We start from the raw sequence: 15,818 nt of genomic DNA on the forward strand, positions 1-15,818 counted from the left end.
GAAACCTGAGAAGGGAATCCCAATACTGCTGTCCCAGGGCTGGTTTGTATTCAGCAACAGAATGCTAAGTGGAATGATTTAAAAAGTACCCCCTCTGCTTCTCACTCCGAATTTACCCACAAAAGCTGGAATTCCAACAAATTACTCACCCGAGCCAGAAAATGGGAGTCTAAAAACAATTAAACTACAAAAGTAAATAAATAACCTGATATATTTTTAATTCTCTTTTCCATTACAGCATTTCCCAATGTATGTTCTGAAGAATACTAGCCCAGAAAGATGATTTCTGGGAAACAGGTGTCATTCTTTCTTAAGTTCGGGAATCAATGTCATATTAGTCATGGCTCTTTAACTGAAAATTATGGACACTAGTTCCACCTAGCAAATATAACAAAAAGAGAGTTTAATATAAGCCCATATGGTTATTTCATGAAACTGTACAGCAGAAATGTGGGTGGGCCTTAGGAAGATAAGAGGACTGGAAAACCACCAGATTTTACACTTGATCTAGTGTCCATTTTTCTCTGTATGCTTGCTCATTATTCTTTCTCTCCAGACCCATTTTCTTTCCTTTGCTGGTTAACATGGTAGAAGATGGCTGCCCCACAGCTCCCAATTTTACATGTTCCAAGCATGGAGAATCTTGCTTTCTCTTGAAAGCAGAATCTGATTGGCTTAACTGGGGTCAGGTGGATACCCTGAATCATTAGTCATAATAGAGTAGAGAGTGGGAAAGAACAGGACCACTGACATAAATCTGGCATCTGGTGGCCCAGCCCCATAGATTGGGAGTGACAGTGGTCCAAATGAAAAAAGGTAATTATGACTTGAGCAGACATTCCAAAATGTTTCAACTATATTTTATCCCTTTGTTATTCAACTCAAGTGCATACTTTAAGCTTTCCTCTTGGGATTCTTGTTATACGTGAGAGGTCAAGGACCCTATTTCACTTTGCTCACTTTAGTGTTTTCTGCATTCACTGAATCATGGAATTCTTTTGGAAGTATGCCCATTAAGACTCCATGAAACACAGTTTGGGAAATGCTGCTGTGAAGACCTGCTTTTAAACTTCCAATTCAGGGTACTGCAATTTTATTTTTCAAAAGTACCCTGGGTAGCACAAGGGAGTTCCTTTGTGGTGATGGAACAATTCTGTATCTTGCTTGTGGTGGCAGTTACATGAATATATACACATGATTAAAACTGCACAGAAATAATACTACACACACACACACACACACACGAGCGCATGTAAAAACTGATGAAATCCGAATAAGGTCTGTACTCTAGTTAATGGTATTGTACAATGTCAATTTCCTGGTTTTGATAAGGTACTATAGTTATGTAAGATGTTACAATTGGGAGAAGCTGGGTGAAGGGTACATAGAACTTCTCTGTACTATTTTTGTACTTCCTGTAAGTCTATAATTATTTCAAAATAAAAAGTTAAAAAGAGTCACTTGATGGCTGTGAAAGAAAATGATTTTGGTTTAAAGCATGGCATAAAAAGACATATTATAAAATTTCTGTATCATAAAAATGTCTTAAAGTCCAACCAGCTCACCCATTGCATTTGCTCTGGCCCCTTATAATTTGATGTTATATATCCCAAAGCCTTTGCTCGTTCTCGATAAAGCCGAATTGCTTGATCCATGGGAATCCGTAATCTGAACCAGTATTCCACTGTGCCAAAATTTGGGATGTCTCCTTTAGTTCCTACAAACCAATGCATAACTCACTGTTAAAATATTATACTGAGTAAAATAATATATGACTTGCACAAATGATGTGTGATTGGCAAAGAACAGAGCTGAAGAAAATAAAGTTACTTCTGCAAGTATGAGTTTCATTGTATGTTAAGTATTATTAAAGAGCTATGTCAAATTATGTTTGAAATATTCCAATTTATACTATTTCAATCCTTCTAAAATATAAAGAAAAAAACTAAACACTGTACTAAATACTCCACAGATTCTTTTTGATGCTACAGTAGCTTGTTTTTAACAAGTTGTACTCAACGGAGACCGACAGATACAATATGAAATCTCAAAATTATAGATATGAAATTCCACATTATGATTCAACTTTCGAGAAGTCTTTGGCACCTTCCCACTTCTCTACTGGGCCACAAGTACAGGGACAAATGCCATAGCTATGCCAAATATATGCCGGATATAATACATGCTTGCATGATGTTCGCCCTGTACACCCTCACTCCTTTTTCTAATTCGGGCAGCTCTTCATTTCTTTTCCTCTGTGAAGAATTCCCCTACAGTTCCTGGGGGACTTAGGGGCTCTCTGTTTCCTTCAAAGAGGGGAAGGATATGTCCTCTCATTCATCCTCTGATTCCTTTCACATAACTGTCTGTTTACCAGTGTATTTCTCCACCCACATTACAAGTTTCTTGAGGGCAAGGACTGTGGTTTCCATTGATATATTTCTACAAGAGCGACTAGTATACAATGGGTACTCAATATGTGTTGAATAGAAGATATTCTATACATAAGATTTCCTGAGTCTACCATATTATTAAAACTATTTTCCCATTCTCTTCTACTTCATCAGTTTCTTCCTCACTAATGCATCATTGTCATCAACATACAAACATGATTCAAATCTGCTATCATTTAAAAAAAAGTCCTAAAATTAGAATATTAATGGATACACATATTTGCTTGTATATGCTTAAAATTTCTTCAGAAGAATTTGCAGCCTTTGGTGAGGGGTTCCAGGGCAGCTAAGGGACAGGAGTGGGAGAGATTTTATAGTATAAATTTCTACACCTTTTGACTTGTGAATCATGTAAATATGGGTTACCCCTGTGATCAATCAATCAATAAAATAAAATCCCTCCCCAGAAGCTAAGTCACCCTCTTTTCCTCTTGAAACAGTTTCTTTACTTGGCCTCTAGGATATTGTCTGCTCTTGGTTTGCCTTCTAAATCATGGGCTACTTTTTGGTTTCTTTTGCTGGTGTCTCTTCTTCCTGAACTCTAAATTGTGTGGTTTTCTAAGGCTCAGTCCGTGGCTACTTTCTCTGCTTCGTGTACATTAACTCTCTATGTGATATTACCTAGGCCAAAGGCTTAATATACATTCCATATGGTAATGACTCCCCCTTTTACATGTTTATCCCTGACCCTTTGGCTAGGGCTCATGTATCCAACTGCCCATGTGCCATCTCCACTCGGCTGTCCAACAGGCAGCCAGTCTTAAGTTGTTCACACAAAATTCTTGATTTTCTTCCTCAGATTTGCTCCTCTCCCAGGCCTATCTCAATAAATGGGCTCACGATTCTCCTTGTGCATGCCAGAAATTCTTGTCTCCTTCATTTCCTTCATTACTCTCCATTGGACTGATAAGCAAGTCTTAAAGTCTTAAAGTTAATCAAACATAAACTGAAAATAACCACTTCTTGTCACTCTTCTCATTACCATCTTAATCCAAGCCACCATCATCTTTCCACAGATTAATGCAATAGCGTGATAATGGTCCTAATTTTCCCTCTTGGCCCTGACACACTATTCTTCCCTCAGCACCCAGGGTGGTTTTCTAAAACCTACGTGGGGCCATGTCACTTCCTTCCTTAGAACTCTCCAATGTCTTTCATCAAAAGATCCACTTGCCTCACCATGACCTACAAGTTTCTAGAGCATGATCTGGTCCTTCCACTGTTTTTGTTTTGTTTATGTTTTTTAAAGTGTACTTTCTTTTTTTTTTGTTTGTTTTTATTTAAATTCCAGTTAGTTAACATACGGTGTAATATTAGTTTCAGGTGTACAATTTAGTGATTCAACACTTCCATACATCACCCGGTGCTCAACACAAGTGCCCTCCTTAATCCCCATCACCTATTTCCCCATCCTCCACTCCACTCACCTCCCTTCTGGTAACCAGCAATTTATTCTCTAGAGTTAAGAGTCTGTTTTGGTTTACCAGCCCCCCCCCCCAATTTTTCCCCTTTGCTCGTTTGTTTTGTTTCTTAAATTCCACATGTGAGTGAAATCATATGGTATTTGCCTTTCTCTGACTGACTGACTTTGCATAGTCATTCTTCCATTGCTTTAATCACATTTCTGCTTTAGCTACTGGCCTTCTTGCTGTTCCTCCAACATGTCATGCTTGTCCCTCCACCTTGGTACTTGCTGTTACCTCTGCATGAAACATTCTTCCCCCGGATCCTGTCATGGATCTTTACTCAGGTCTTGACCAATGTCAACCACCATTAGCCTGTTCATTTTTCTTCATCTGATGAGATCTATATTTGTTTTATGGCCTGTTGTCCCCTCTAGAAGGTAAGCTACATGATGGCAGGGGCTGGGGGCTGTCTGTCTTACTTAGCACGGACCACTATATTTTCAATGCCTAGTAACAGTGATAACATAAGCTCTTTAAAAATACTTGATGAATGTACTACAATTAATGTTTAATCAAAAAAGGGTATTAATATGGTAAATAAATATTTGCACTTATAAACTTTTAAAAAATTAATAGCCATTGCACTGATACCACCAATGACATTTAGGATAGTCCAATCAACTGTGGGCAGATCAATTAGAGAACACTGTCCTACCTTCAAGGCATCCTGAATCCCTAAGAGAAGACAGTAATGTAGAACACCATATTAACATATAAACCAAATCAGTGATTCAAACATCCAAAGCTTATAAGATTGTACTTACCAACCAAACTTGCTGTGCAAAATATTCGACCACTTTTTTCTAGAATCTCATGGAATCTCAACTGACCTGCTGCAATTGTTTCATAATCTGTGCTGTAAGCTTGGTGGACCTCAAGAGTGATAGTATTCTTCTGAATATATTGTAAAAATAAGTCATTAACATGAACGAGATATTGAGAAGTGAAGTTATATTCTGGGTGAAGGCCTTGCACTATGGGAGTTGTCTGTAGCTCAAAATCATAGAAAGCATAGGTACAGAAAGTGACAGGCTCTTTATCTCCAGAAGCCTGTAAAACTTCAGAAGAAAAGGTTACTTTGTTGATATGGATTTCAAATAGGTTTTCGCCTCGTTCTAAGTGAATGGTTTCATCAAATTCATCAACAGAGTCATCTGGCGTGATTTCTGGTTTAAATTTATACTGCTTGGTGCCATAGGCAATATCCTTTAATTGGGCTGCAAGAGAAGACACACAGTTTAGATATTTTTAAATATTGACATATGAAGATACAAACTGGCTTTTGAAGTGGTATGAAGTCTAAGTGTTTTGGTGAAGAGTCTCAATCTTAAATTCTATGACTACACTGTTTTTCTGTGAGTAATATTGTATTCTACAAAAATTCATCCTTTGTTTTGACAACACTTATTAACAGCAAACTTACAACTCAAGTTATAATACAGACTGTACCAGGGTAAAGGAAAAAGAAAAAAGAAAAAAAAGCTTTTGAATGAACAGCTGAGGTAAATATTTGGATTCTCTCTATTCCTCTGTTTTGGCTTTATTATATTCTCTCCTTTAAAGTCAGGTTCTCTTTCCACTGGTTCCTTCCCTTCAGTTTATTAAAGTATCCACTTTTCTACTTTTGGGGTGATGGATATGTTTATTGCCTTGATTGTGGTGACGGCTTCGCAGGGTAGCCATGGGCCTAAACTCACCAAGCTGTATGCCTCAAATATGTGAGGTTTAAAGTATGTTAATTGTACTTCCATAAAGCTGCTTTTTAAGCAGATATCTCTCTTTCTAGATACACATTTTATCCCCACGCTACATCCAAATTTCTGGAAAAAGTAACGTATACTTGTGTCTACAACTGCTCATCTAACAGACACTCTTCGACCTCCTGCAAGGAGTATCTGCTTTCCTTTTCTCATGAAACTGCTCCAGAAAAGGTCACCAGTAATGACTTAATTGCTAGATGGAACAGACTTTGGTCCTTGTAGCACTCGATTTCCTTTGCTTCCTTGACAATGGTGGTCATTTTCCCTTTTACTGAACCTCTGCCCTACCTTGGTTTCCATGTCATCATCTACCCTGCTTCTCCTTCTACCTCTCTTATTGCTTTTTTAAGGGTTTCTCTTTTTCTCATAGTTTGCTGGGGGTCCTGGTTTTATCCTCTTCTTAGTCTATATCTTCTTATGGGTAACCTCCATCTTTTATGACTTCTGCTATTATCAATATGCAAAGACTCTCCTCTTTTTATTTTAAATCAGATTTATTTCCTGAACTCCAGACCCATATATCTCATGGCTTGCTGGGCCCTCTGTCTAGATATCCCGTAGCCACATCAAACTCAATATACCCAAAACAGAATAGAGCCAACGTAGAGTATTCTCTTCCAGTTATTTCTGTCCTCTGAATCTCAAGCGCTGGTGTTAGCATTCATCCAGTTGCCTAAGCCTGTTGCCACAGAATCGTTCTAGTTTCTCTTTTCCTTAATTGTCCCCACATCCATAGGGTCACTACTATTCAACCCTGTCTCCTAAGGCTTTCCAAGTTTGTCCCTGTCCATTCTCTGTCCACTAATGCCACCTTACCTATATTCCCAGTGTTTACTACCCAGATTTTTATGGAACCCAAAGCACTTCCTTCCTTCAAATCTTATTATTTCTAATAACTATAGCATAATCTCCAAAATGCAGTTCTGGGTGTATTACTGCCTACCTTAAAAATTGCTTAGTGGTTTTCTACGTTATTTAGTTTCAAACTCTTCAGGGTGGCAAACAGGGCCTTCATGCTTTGGCTCTTCCCAGCCTTACCCGGAGAGATTCTCCTCCTTTTACTAATTATGAGTTCCAAGTAGATGGATCTGCGTGCAGTTTTGCAAATGAAAGGCAGTGCTTCACATTTAGGGCATTTTAACCTGCATCCTCTATTGTCTGGAATGCCTTTCATTGCTTTTACTTAGTGGTGAATTCTGTCATCTTTAAAGATTCCAAACCTACTTTGTGGAGTCTTCCCTGAATCTTCAGGTTTAAACAGGCATTCTCTCCTCAATGTTTCCTTGGTATCTTCTGCATTTTCCTAGCTTCACACTCTTCATGGTCAAGTATAACTGTCTATTTATGTGCTCCATCTTTCTTTTAAAAAATATTTTATTTACTTATTTGAGAGAGAGAGAGCATGAGCAGGGGGCAGAGCAGAGGGAGAGGGAGAATCAGAATCCCCGCTGAGTGTGGAGCCTGAGGGCGGGGGCACAGACATGACAACGCAGGGTGATTCCAGGACCCAAGATCCTGAGCAGGGAGATCCCAAGACCTGATGAGATCATGACCCAAGCCGAAGTCAGATGCTTAACCAACTGAGCCACCCAGGCGCCCCTATCCTCTGTGGTCCATCTTATGAGTTCCTTGGGGGTGGTACCTGAGCTTTTTTCTTTTTTTCCTATTTGGATTCTCCCTGCCCAGCACGTTTGCTTAGGATGCATTAAGAGCGTGAGCATGTTTAAGGAATGAATCAATGAATTTAGGGGACAGATGAAATATACTGGTGAAGATTTAGTAAGACTAAAAGGCATGAAAATCCTAAACTACTGTGACCTCCTTGTTATTCAGGAAAATTCTATTAAGCAAATTTTTATTGAGTACTACTTGAAATAAAAGGTATATACTGCTCTTTGACTTTTAGAAAACCCTGTTCAGGCAGATAAAGATATTATTGAACTCCTCTACTTAGAGCAGTGGTTCTCAAAGTGTGCTTTGGGAACCCCGAGGGCCCCTGAAACTGCTCTGAAGGTTTGTGAGGTCAACACTATTTTTAAAAATAATCTTGACATGTCACTTGCCTTTTTCATTCTTATTCTCTCACAAGTGTTTCATGGAGTTCTCCAGACTACGTAATGTGTGATATCATAACAGATTGAATGCAGAAGCAGGTCTAAAAACCCAGCTGTTTTCTATTAAGGTATACACCAAAAAGTTTGCAAAAAAGTCAAACAATTAAAAAAATGTAAAACAATTTAAAACAATGTCATTCTTCTCAGTATTTTTTTTTGTATGGAAAATACAGCTTTTAAAAAATAAATTCTGTAATTTATGTTAACATGTAATGGGTTTATTATTATTTTAGCATGACATAAAATAAATATTTTTAAAATTTCTCTTTTAATTCTTAATATGATAAGTAAAACCCATACAAGCAAGAGGCCTTTGGGATCCTCAGTAATTTTTTAGAGTGTAAAATTACTGCTGGCATCAATCATTTGAATTAAACATTGTATGGCAGGGGACATGAAAGAGAGACTAAGTACTTAGCCTCATAGGATTTATATTGCAGTCACAGGGAATATGCAAAACTCTAACAGTGAAGAACACTTACATAATATAATCCCCACACATATTTTTTGAGTACATAAAAGGAAAAATGGGGAGTACTGAGACTAATGTTTTTCAAAGTATAGCCTTGCACCTGCATCTGAACGGCTTGGAGTTATTTCTAAATGTATAGAATCATGGACCCCCGGGTCTCTAGGGGTAGGGCCCAGGAAGCTACATTTGAAACAAGTTCCTCATGTGATTTTCATACTTGCTCAAGTCTGGAAACCACTGCAAGGACACTTCAAGTAGAGGAATGGCTAGGAGTGGTCAGAGCCAGCCTGCTGGCAGAGGTATGCATTGTATTTAGTTAGATTTCAAAGCAGTGGAGACAGGGTATATGTGGGTAGAAAGGAGGTTCAGGTGGAGCAAAGGTACAGTGGTAGGACTGAGAACGGTTAATCTGATAAAGAGCCAGCAGACTTGTTTGGATGAGATACACAGCTTGCTTAGAAGAGAAATGAGGAATGGGGTGGTGAAGTTAGTTCTGCGGTACTCCGTAAAGTACTTTGAAATTGTGCCTGCAACATTGAATCCGGAAAGCAATAGAAAATTACTAAAAATTCTTGAGTAGAAAAGAATCAGATAAAAACAACCTTTCTGGTAAATTCTCATTACCGCTATGAATTAGAAAAAAACAGAGCAAAAAGAAATCGTGAGTGTAGATTTGGATGACATTTTCGACTATTGTAAAATCCATTCATTTAGGTAGTGTAGACAAAGAATCGTACCTTCTAGTTTCTGAATGCGAGCGGCTCTGCTATCAAGAAGATGAACATATTGTTCCACTTTGAGTTCATAATCTTGCTGCAAATTTTCCATCTTCTGGGTCACTGCTTCAACTTCCATCTCAAAAATAAGAGATAACAAGTGTTAATACTTAGGATTCATTCCATTTCATTTTTTAAAGCAACTCTGACTCAAGCTTTTCCTAGCTCCTGGGGATATCAGAAGCTGTAAACCATGGTTTTCAGACCTCAAATAGCTTACAGTTTAGAAAATTATGCTTGGCAATCTTCATAAATCAGAAGCAAAATTAACAAAACCCCAGATTCCTTTTCATGGAGGTGATTTTCCTGTTTGTTAAAGGCTAAGATAACATGTGGTTGTGGCAGGATAGCTACAATGCATTTGCAGAATGTGCTAATACCAGCACAGGTGAATTCATGGCCACAGTTTCTGCTCGAACACCAGGGCCTTTAAAAAAATTATTTATTTTTAAACTATTTACTATTTACACTCTAAGCACCTAGTTACAAGGCCAAATTCCAGACATGTGGTAATACATGATAAGAGATTATAACAGATGATGATACATAATACTGCTTAGAAAAGTAAATCATCAGTAGAAGATCATAGGAAGCCTATTCTCTCGCCTTCGTGGAGCACATTACCTGATAATCTTTATTAATTTTATGTTGCATAATTAGCATGTTTCGCGTCTTTTCAAGTTCTTGCACTGTTTCTGCATGAGTTGCTTGTAGCTCTCTCATGGAACGTTCTAGATCTTTGTTAATTTTATTGTCTACTTTCTCTAAAAAGGAAAGGTCTCCATTTTTTTGTGATTTTTGAGCCTAAAACAAAACATGTTTTATTACTGAAATAAGAGTTTCTAAAATGTAATCATGTGAATTAATATAGATATAGTAAGGAACAATCATTAATTGAAAACAGATATATTTCCATTTTCCATCAGGAATAAAACAATGCTGATACATAAAATATATTTGGATAGACATTTGGAACAATTACAGAGAATTAAAAAAACAGTTTATGACTTCATGACATAGAGAAGAATCATGTACATTTATTTCCATTTCTTCAACTGATTAAAAGCTACACTGTGTTGATCTAAAGGGAAAGAAATGTATTTTCTTGTGTCTTCTTATAAATAACAGAATATCCTAGAACTGAAAAATATTCTGATAACATTTATAATTCAATATTTTATTTAAGATAATAGGGTGTACCAACGTCTCTTAGGACAGAAAATTATTGATTAGTTTTATAGTGAGGCATGTAAAAGTGAAACGTTTGTTACAGTTGGAGAAAGTGCTTTAAATAAGAGATTTTGAGGTCTATCTTAATGTAATTTTGATGTCATTATGAAATATGTATATGCCGTAACTAAATGTCACCTGACCACTTTCCTGAATAATTCATTCTCCAAGTATAAGGGTTATAGACAAGGGTCATCATAATGCTGAAACAGTTATATGTAGACATGAAATTCATGGTGAAGTTCAGAAAGTTACCTTTATAAGCAGGAGAGCTTCACTCAGTTCATCAGCATTTATATCACTCTCCTGCAAAAGACAGAGTAAGTAAAAGCTCACAATGAGATATTAATGTTAAGTACAAGAGACATTCCAACTATGCAGATTATCCTCATGGAGCATAAGCTGCCTGATACCATGAATTAAGAAACGAAGTGTAAGAGACATTCCAACTATTCAGAATCTCCCCCTGAAATGTAAGCTGCCTAATAGCCATGAATTAAGAAACTAAGTAATACATTTGTACTCTTTTGCTTTGTAGTATAGTTTCCTCTGAGCATAAAATATTGAGATAAAAATTTGGCGACTATTTCCTAAACAAGAAAATCGTTCACCTGGTTGTAAAACTTGAGGCGGTGTTTAAGGTCATCAAGTTGTTGCTTTTGTTCCAGATACTGTAATTGTAGTTCTCTGTTTTCTTGAACGAGTTTCTCATTTTGGTCTTAAAAATAAAGTTGACACAATGAGAAAGGTAAGAGAGCATGAGGCATAAGAACACGTTTAAAATTAATTTAATTCCTGATACACACCAAGCTCGAACTAGTATTACTCTGGTCAGAGAGGAAATTGTGCCAGCACCTAGACAAAGGCAGTGAGAGAACGAGGAACAAACGAACACCATCATGTGTCTACCATATGATTCAGTTGCTTATCAAAAACTGAAGACAAGTTCACAGTATTAATATAAGGAAATTGTGGCCTCTGGGACTTCAAAGGAACATTCTATCTAAATACCTAAGAAAATATGTTTCTAAATCTATGATTTTTACTTACTTATTAAGGGTCCCGAAAGGCATGCAAAAAAAAAAATTTTTTTTTTGTCTTTTAGTGTTTCAATTGACTTCCTTAAGTTTTCTTTTCCCAATTTAGCATAAAGTCTTTTTATTAAAACAACATAATTTCTCTGGTAATAACTAAACCCATAATTTTAATCAACCACACTTTGAACAAATCTGTTAAGATAGAAGAAATGGATTCTCGGCCAGTGCATGGTAGCATCAGTAATAATTCACGTGTGCTCTTTATTCATTGAGTTCGTGCTGTTAATTGGTAGGACATGTACTCAGAGCTCTTGTTAAGGAGTAGAGATAGGTTACGTTCGCCTGGGCACTCTTTCCCCCAAATCCACAAGCAAGAGCACAGAGTAGAGCTACAGAAGACAGTAAATCCATAAAGAGACTAATTTTTTGCTCCCTGCATTAAACATATGCTTAACTTAAAAGAAAAAAAAAAGCTAGCTAACAAATCTATTCTTTAGTCTCAAGTTGTTAAGCATACTCTTCAACAGAGTTCGTTGTGGGGGTCAAGTATCCTTTTTGGCTCCCTGTAGCCTAACTCTAAACCATGTCATCCAAAGTGTCTCCACTAATCTCATCCTATTTTCAAAGATTTGTGTTTATCAAAAGTCCTCAAGTTATAGATTTTTGTTTCCATTTCTTAAAAAAAAAGCAAGCCAACACACTTGCCAAGAATTCCTTACATGAATACATTTGCACACTGAATGCATTTTATGCAAAAATACGTTTCTGACTTTTATAATGCTTTGTGTTCCCAAGCTATAAATGCTACATGTAAATGAAAATCGTAAATTACACAATTAAGAAGAAAGGGACTAAATTTGGATATTTTTAATGTCACACATTTCCTGGCAAATTAAAAAGGAAAAAAAATGTGACTCTAGGGTATGCAGAGACATTTTAATATCAAATATATAAACATTTTTTATCTTATTGATGAAAGGTTAAAAGGTTATACTACAGTATAAATTGCTAATACTTGGTGACCTAAATGAGAGAGTTTCCAAATGTGAACAGTATTTGGAAATTTTGAAGGTAAGGTCAAATACCTGTCTTTAAATGAAAAATTAGGATTAATAATAAATATGAATTTGTAGAGGAGATAAACGACTTCTTTGGTTACACAGTAGAATAAGAATGCGGAACGCTGTATTTTATGTTGATTAGATTAAAAACTCTATAGAGAGGAATGGTCAGGTAACAGAAAGAAGGTAAATACAGTAAGAAACATGTAAAACCAAAGGTCTTGAGGACGATATAATTTCCTTCTCTGGCCTGGAAGAAATGTATGGGTTGTGAGAATGAGGTAAAGGGTAAAGGACATGACTACTTGACCTTCATCCAGACACAGTGTATTTTGATTTCTACTTTTATGCTCTAGTTTTTCTATTCTTTCAGTATTTCAGAGCAGGGTCCTAAGAATGATATGCTAGTAGGTATAAACAAACTTATTCAAATGTTTCTTCCTTTGTTGGTTTCTGTTTCTACAACAATGTCCCCGTTTCATTATCTTTTTAAAACTAAGGCATTATTAGTGGGAAAATAACTTATTAGTAGGAGAAGACATCCTGAATACCAGTACCTTTCTCTCTACTAAATTTTATGTAGAATTATCCACAATATTTTTCCTTTCTCAAACTGTTTATTGGGGATAGAACTCCTGGCTCTTTCAAAAGCACGGAGACGTTATAGTTCAAAGAAGAGATAGACTTGCTGAATTATAATATGAAAAAATCAAAGCATTCTGTACAGGATGAAAAATAACCTCCTTACCTTATGATTTAACAAAAAGCAGGTTAAGCTAAACAGCATTTTATTCAAATGAGATAACATTTTACTCTTTTAAAATTATGTTCTTCAAGCACACCATTAATAAGCAGAGTGCAGAGAACAATTCAACTAAACAATTTTCAGAGCTCCTTTGTGCTAATATCTTCAGCTGTGATCAATATAACCATATGCATTATGCTGAATTATGCATTTCAGCTAAAGATAGAAAGGAACTTTCAAAAGCAGGGCCTTTAAACACATGCAGTTAATTTAAGCATTAACCAAATGCAAACTGCATTTACATATCCTTCCCCCACATATTCACACAATCTGAAACTAATTTGTACCTTGAATAAAGAGGTGAGTATTCTCTAAAAATAATTTGCCAGTTAGATGAATGACTCTAAGAACCCAGGGAAACATCTTCTGGCAAAGAACACTTGATACATGAAAAGGTAAATGTGTGAAGAGACTTCAAAGTAAAATGAAACAATTTCAAAATCTGTAATGCAAAAAGGAACTTTTGAAATATTAAAAGACTTCCTTATATAGATAATTTCAATTTTTTTGTTTAGTATTTCCCCGGAAAAAAATGGTTCAAGGCTGTAATATTTTTCTTATGATCTATTGTAACATTTTCACAAAAAACTCCCAAATCTAAATCATTAGATCTATAAATTTCAGATAGTCAAGCAAAATAACTAAAATAACAATTGTATTAAAAAGATTCAGTTCCAGCAATTTTTCCTGAGAAAACAAACGAATAAAAGTGTAAAGATTTGTGCAGAAAGATGTTTATGATACTTAAAAAAGCTGAAACTATTTAAAAACTCATCCACAGAAGATTGTTAAACAATCTTTGGTACACCCTCACATGGAAAACTATGACAGCCACTATAAATGATGATGATGTGGATTTACATTTATACTCAAGGAACGATTTCATAATAAGTAAAAAAGCACATTATAAAACTGTCCATGCATGTAGAAACAACTCTGGAAGGACACAGATAAAAATATTAATAATGATTATCTTGTGGTTCTGTGATCGAGTGACTTTTAGAATTTTTTTTTTGTTTGTTTATTGGACTTTTTAAAATGGTTATATATGAATTATTTTTAATCATTCAAAAAATCCAAAGTCATAAAAACTGGTAAAAAAAAAAGATGAGGAATGGACTCATGGTAGATTAAAATAACTTAGCAACTGTAGTTTTAATCATTTAAAAGAACCTTGGGAATTAATTCAACAACAGATAGGTTTTAAAAAAAGATCACCTAGATTCTATCCCCTTAAGAGTTTCTTTCCAGAGACCAATTCGGATGTTTACAGATAAAGAGTTTTAGAATTTTTAATATTTAGGGAAATACAGAAAGCATAGAAGTAAGACAGTTGTCCCCCCCCTCCCATTTCTCTTCCTTTGAGAATGAGCAGTTTATATTTGTCTTTGGAAAAGAGAGAGGGAATATAGAGCACTTCTGCTTCCTTCAGTCAACAAGGATTTACTGAGCAACTACTAAACAAAAGCACTCTGTTAAGTATCACATGAAAATCAGGAACTATGTATCTTTGATATCAAAACCAGTCACAAATCATGTCACCATCTTATTCTCCTCACAATATTCTCAAGAAAAATTCATAAATAATTTTTCACAAAAGTCAATCGCTTGGTAAATAAATACTGCATGTGTGTGTTTCACTGAAATTAAGACTACATTGATTTTAAGAAGTGTTCTGATTTCAGACTTCTTAAAATATTAAAAAAGGTCAGACCATAATTCTAAAATGTTACCATTTATAAGATCCATCCCAATTTCAGAGATCAAAATGGGGGAAAAAAAATCCCTCTTATAATTCATAAAATATGGCATTGTGATCTAAATCGATACACAGAGTACTGACTAGATATGTAATTTTTATTTTTTACCTGAGCCTGCATTAAACTTTGAAATGCTCTCCTGCAACAGAATTGCAAATGTTCAAAAGAAGCAACCTTATTATCACATCACTTGGTTTATGAAGTGGATGAGCCACAGATACAACATTTGAAACAAATAATTCAATTCCCCTGTTGTGCATTTGTGTGTATAATCTAGTAAATCAGACATCTACTTTAATTATAATTATTTTATTTCCATGAGATGAGAAGGGTGAGGTCTGTGACTCATACTTGAAACTTATTAATGATTATTATTTTAGCAGGGACATCTTGACAAGTCTTCCTGGTATTTAAGTTCACTGTCACAGAGTAGATTTAGACATCTCATTATCACAAGAGATCTTCCCCGTTCGACCTATCAAAACTAGCAGGCAACTACTTCTGCTACTCTTGTCATATCACGCTGCTTTGTTTTTATTCCCACCGCACTTGCTGCCAACTGACACGTTGCATATTTGTTTAATTATTGTCAGTTTCTCCCTATTGAATTTATGTTGCATGAGGGCAAGGCCTTTGTTTTACTCACTGCTGTATCCCGCAGGACTTCGAACAGTGCCTAGCACATACTGGTGCCTCAATAAATGCTTGTTGACTGCTGAATACAGAAAGGCTCGACATTTAGGAAAACAAAACCAAACAAAACAAAAAATGAAAGGCAACGTGAATAAAAGTATCTCTGATGAAAGAATAACTCCTTTGGCATATCTGCTCGGCTGAGTAAATGGAAATTTTGAGTGACCAATAAACTCACGAAAGTGGAGGGC

At 35.9% G+C, this 15,818-nt stretch overlaps 1 protein-coding gene across 1 annotated transcript in view; it reads right to left on the minus strand.

Moving 5' to 3' along the window:
* RPGRIP1L (RPGRIP1 like) overlaps positions 1–15,818 on the minus strand; it is an 88,916-nt gene that overhangs the window by 40,821 nt on the left and 32,277 nt on the right. Inside the window, exons 11-16 of the mRNA XM_040633310.1 lie at positions 10,883–10,989; positions 10,527–10,577; positions 9,666–9,845; positions 9,003–9,120; positions 4,684–5,136; positions 1,566–1,717 (exon numbers count right to left, since the gene is read on the minus strand). Of these exons, the coding sequence (XP_040489244.1) occupies positions 1,566–1,717; positions 4,684–5,136; positions 9,003–9,120; positions 9,666–9,845; positions 10,527–10,577; positions 10,883–10,989 (1,061 nt within the window). The remainder of the gene's footprint in view (positions 1–1,565; positions 1,718–4,683; positions 5,137–9,002; positions 9,121–9,665; positions 9,846–10,526; positions 10,578–10,882; positions 10,990–15,818) is intronic.

The sequence above is a fragment of the Ursus maritimus genome, unplaced genomic scaffold (genome assembly GCF_017311325.1).
Source record: "Ursus maritimus isolate PB19 unplaced genomic scaffold, ASM1731132v1 scaffold_19, whole genome shotgun sequence".
Classification (NCBI taxonomy): domain Eukaryota; kingdom Metazoa; phylum Chordata; class Mammalia; order Carnivora; family Ursidae; genus Ursus; species Ursus maritimus.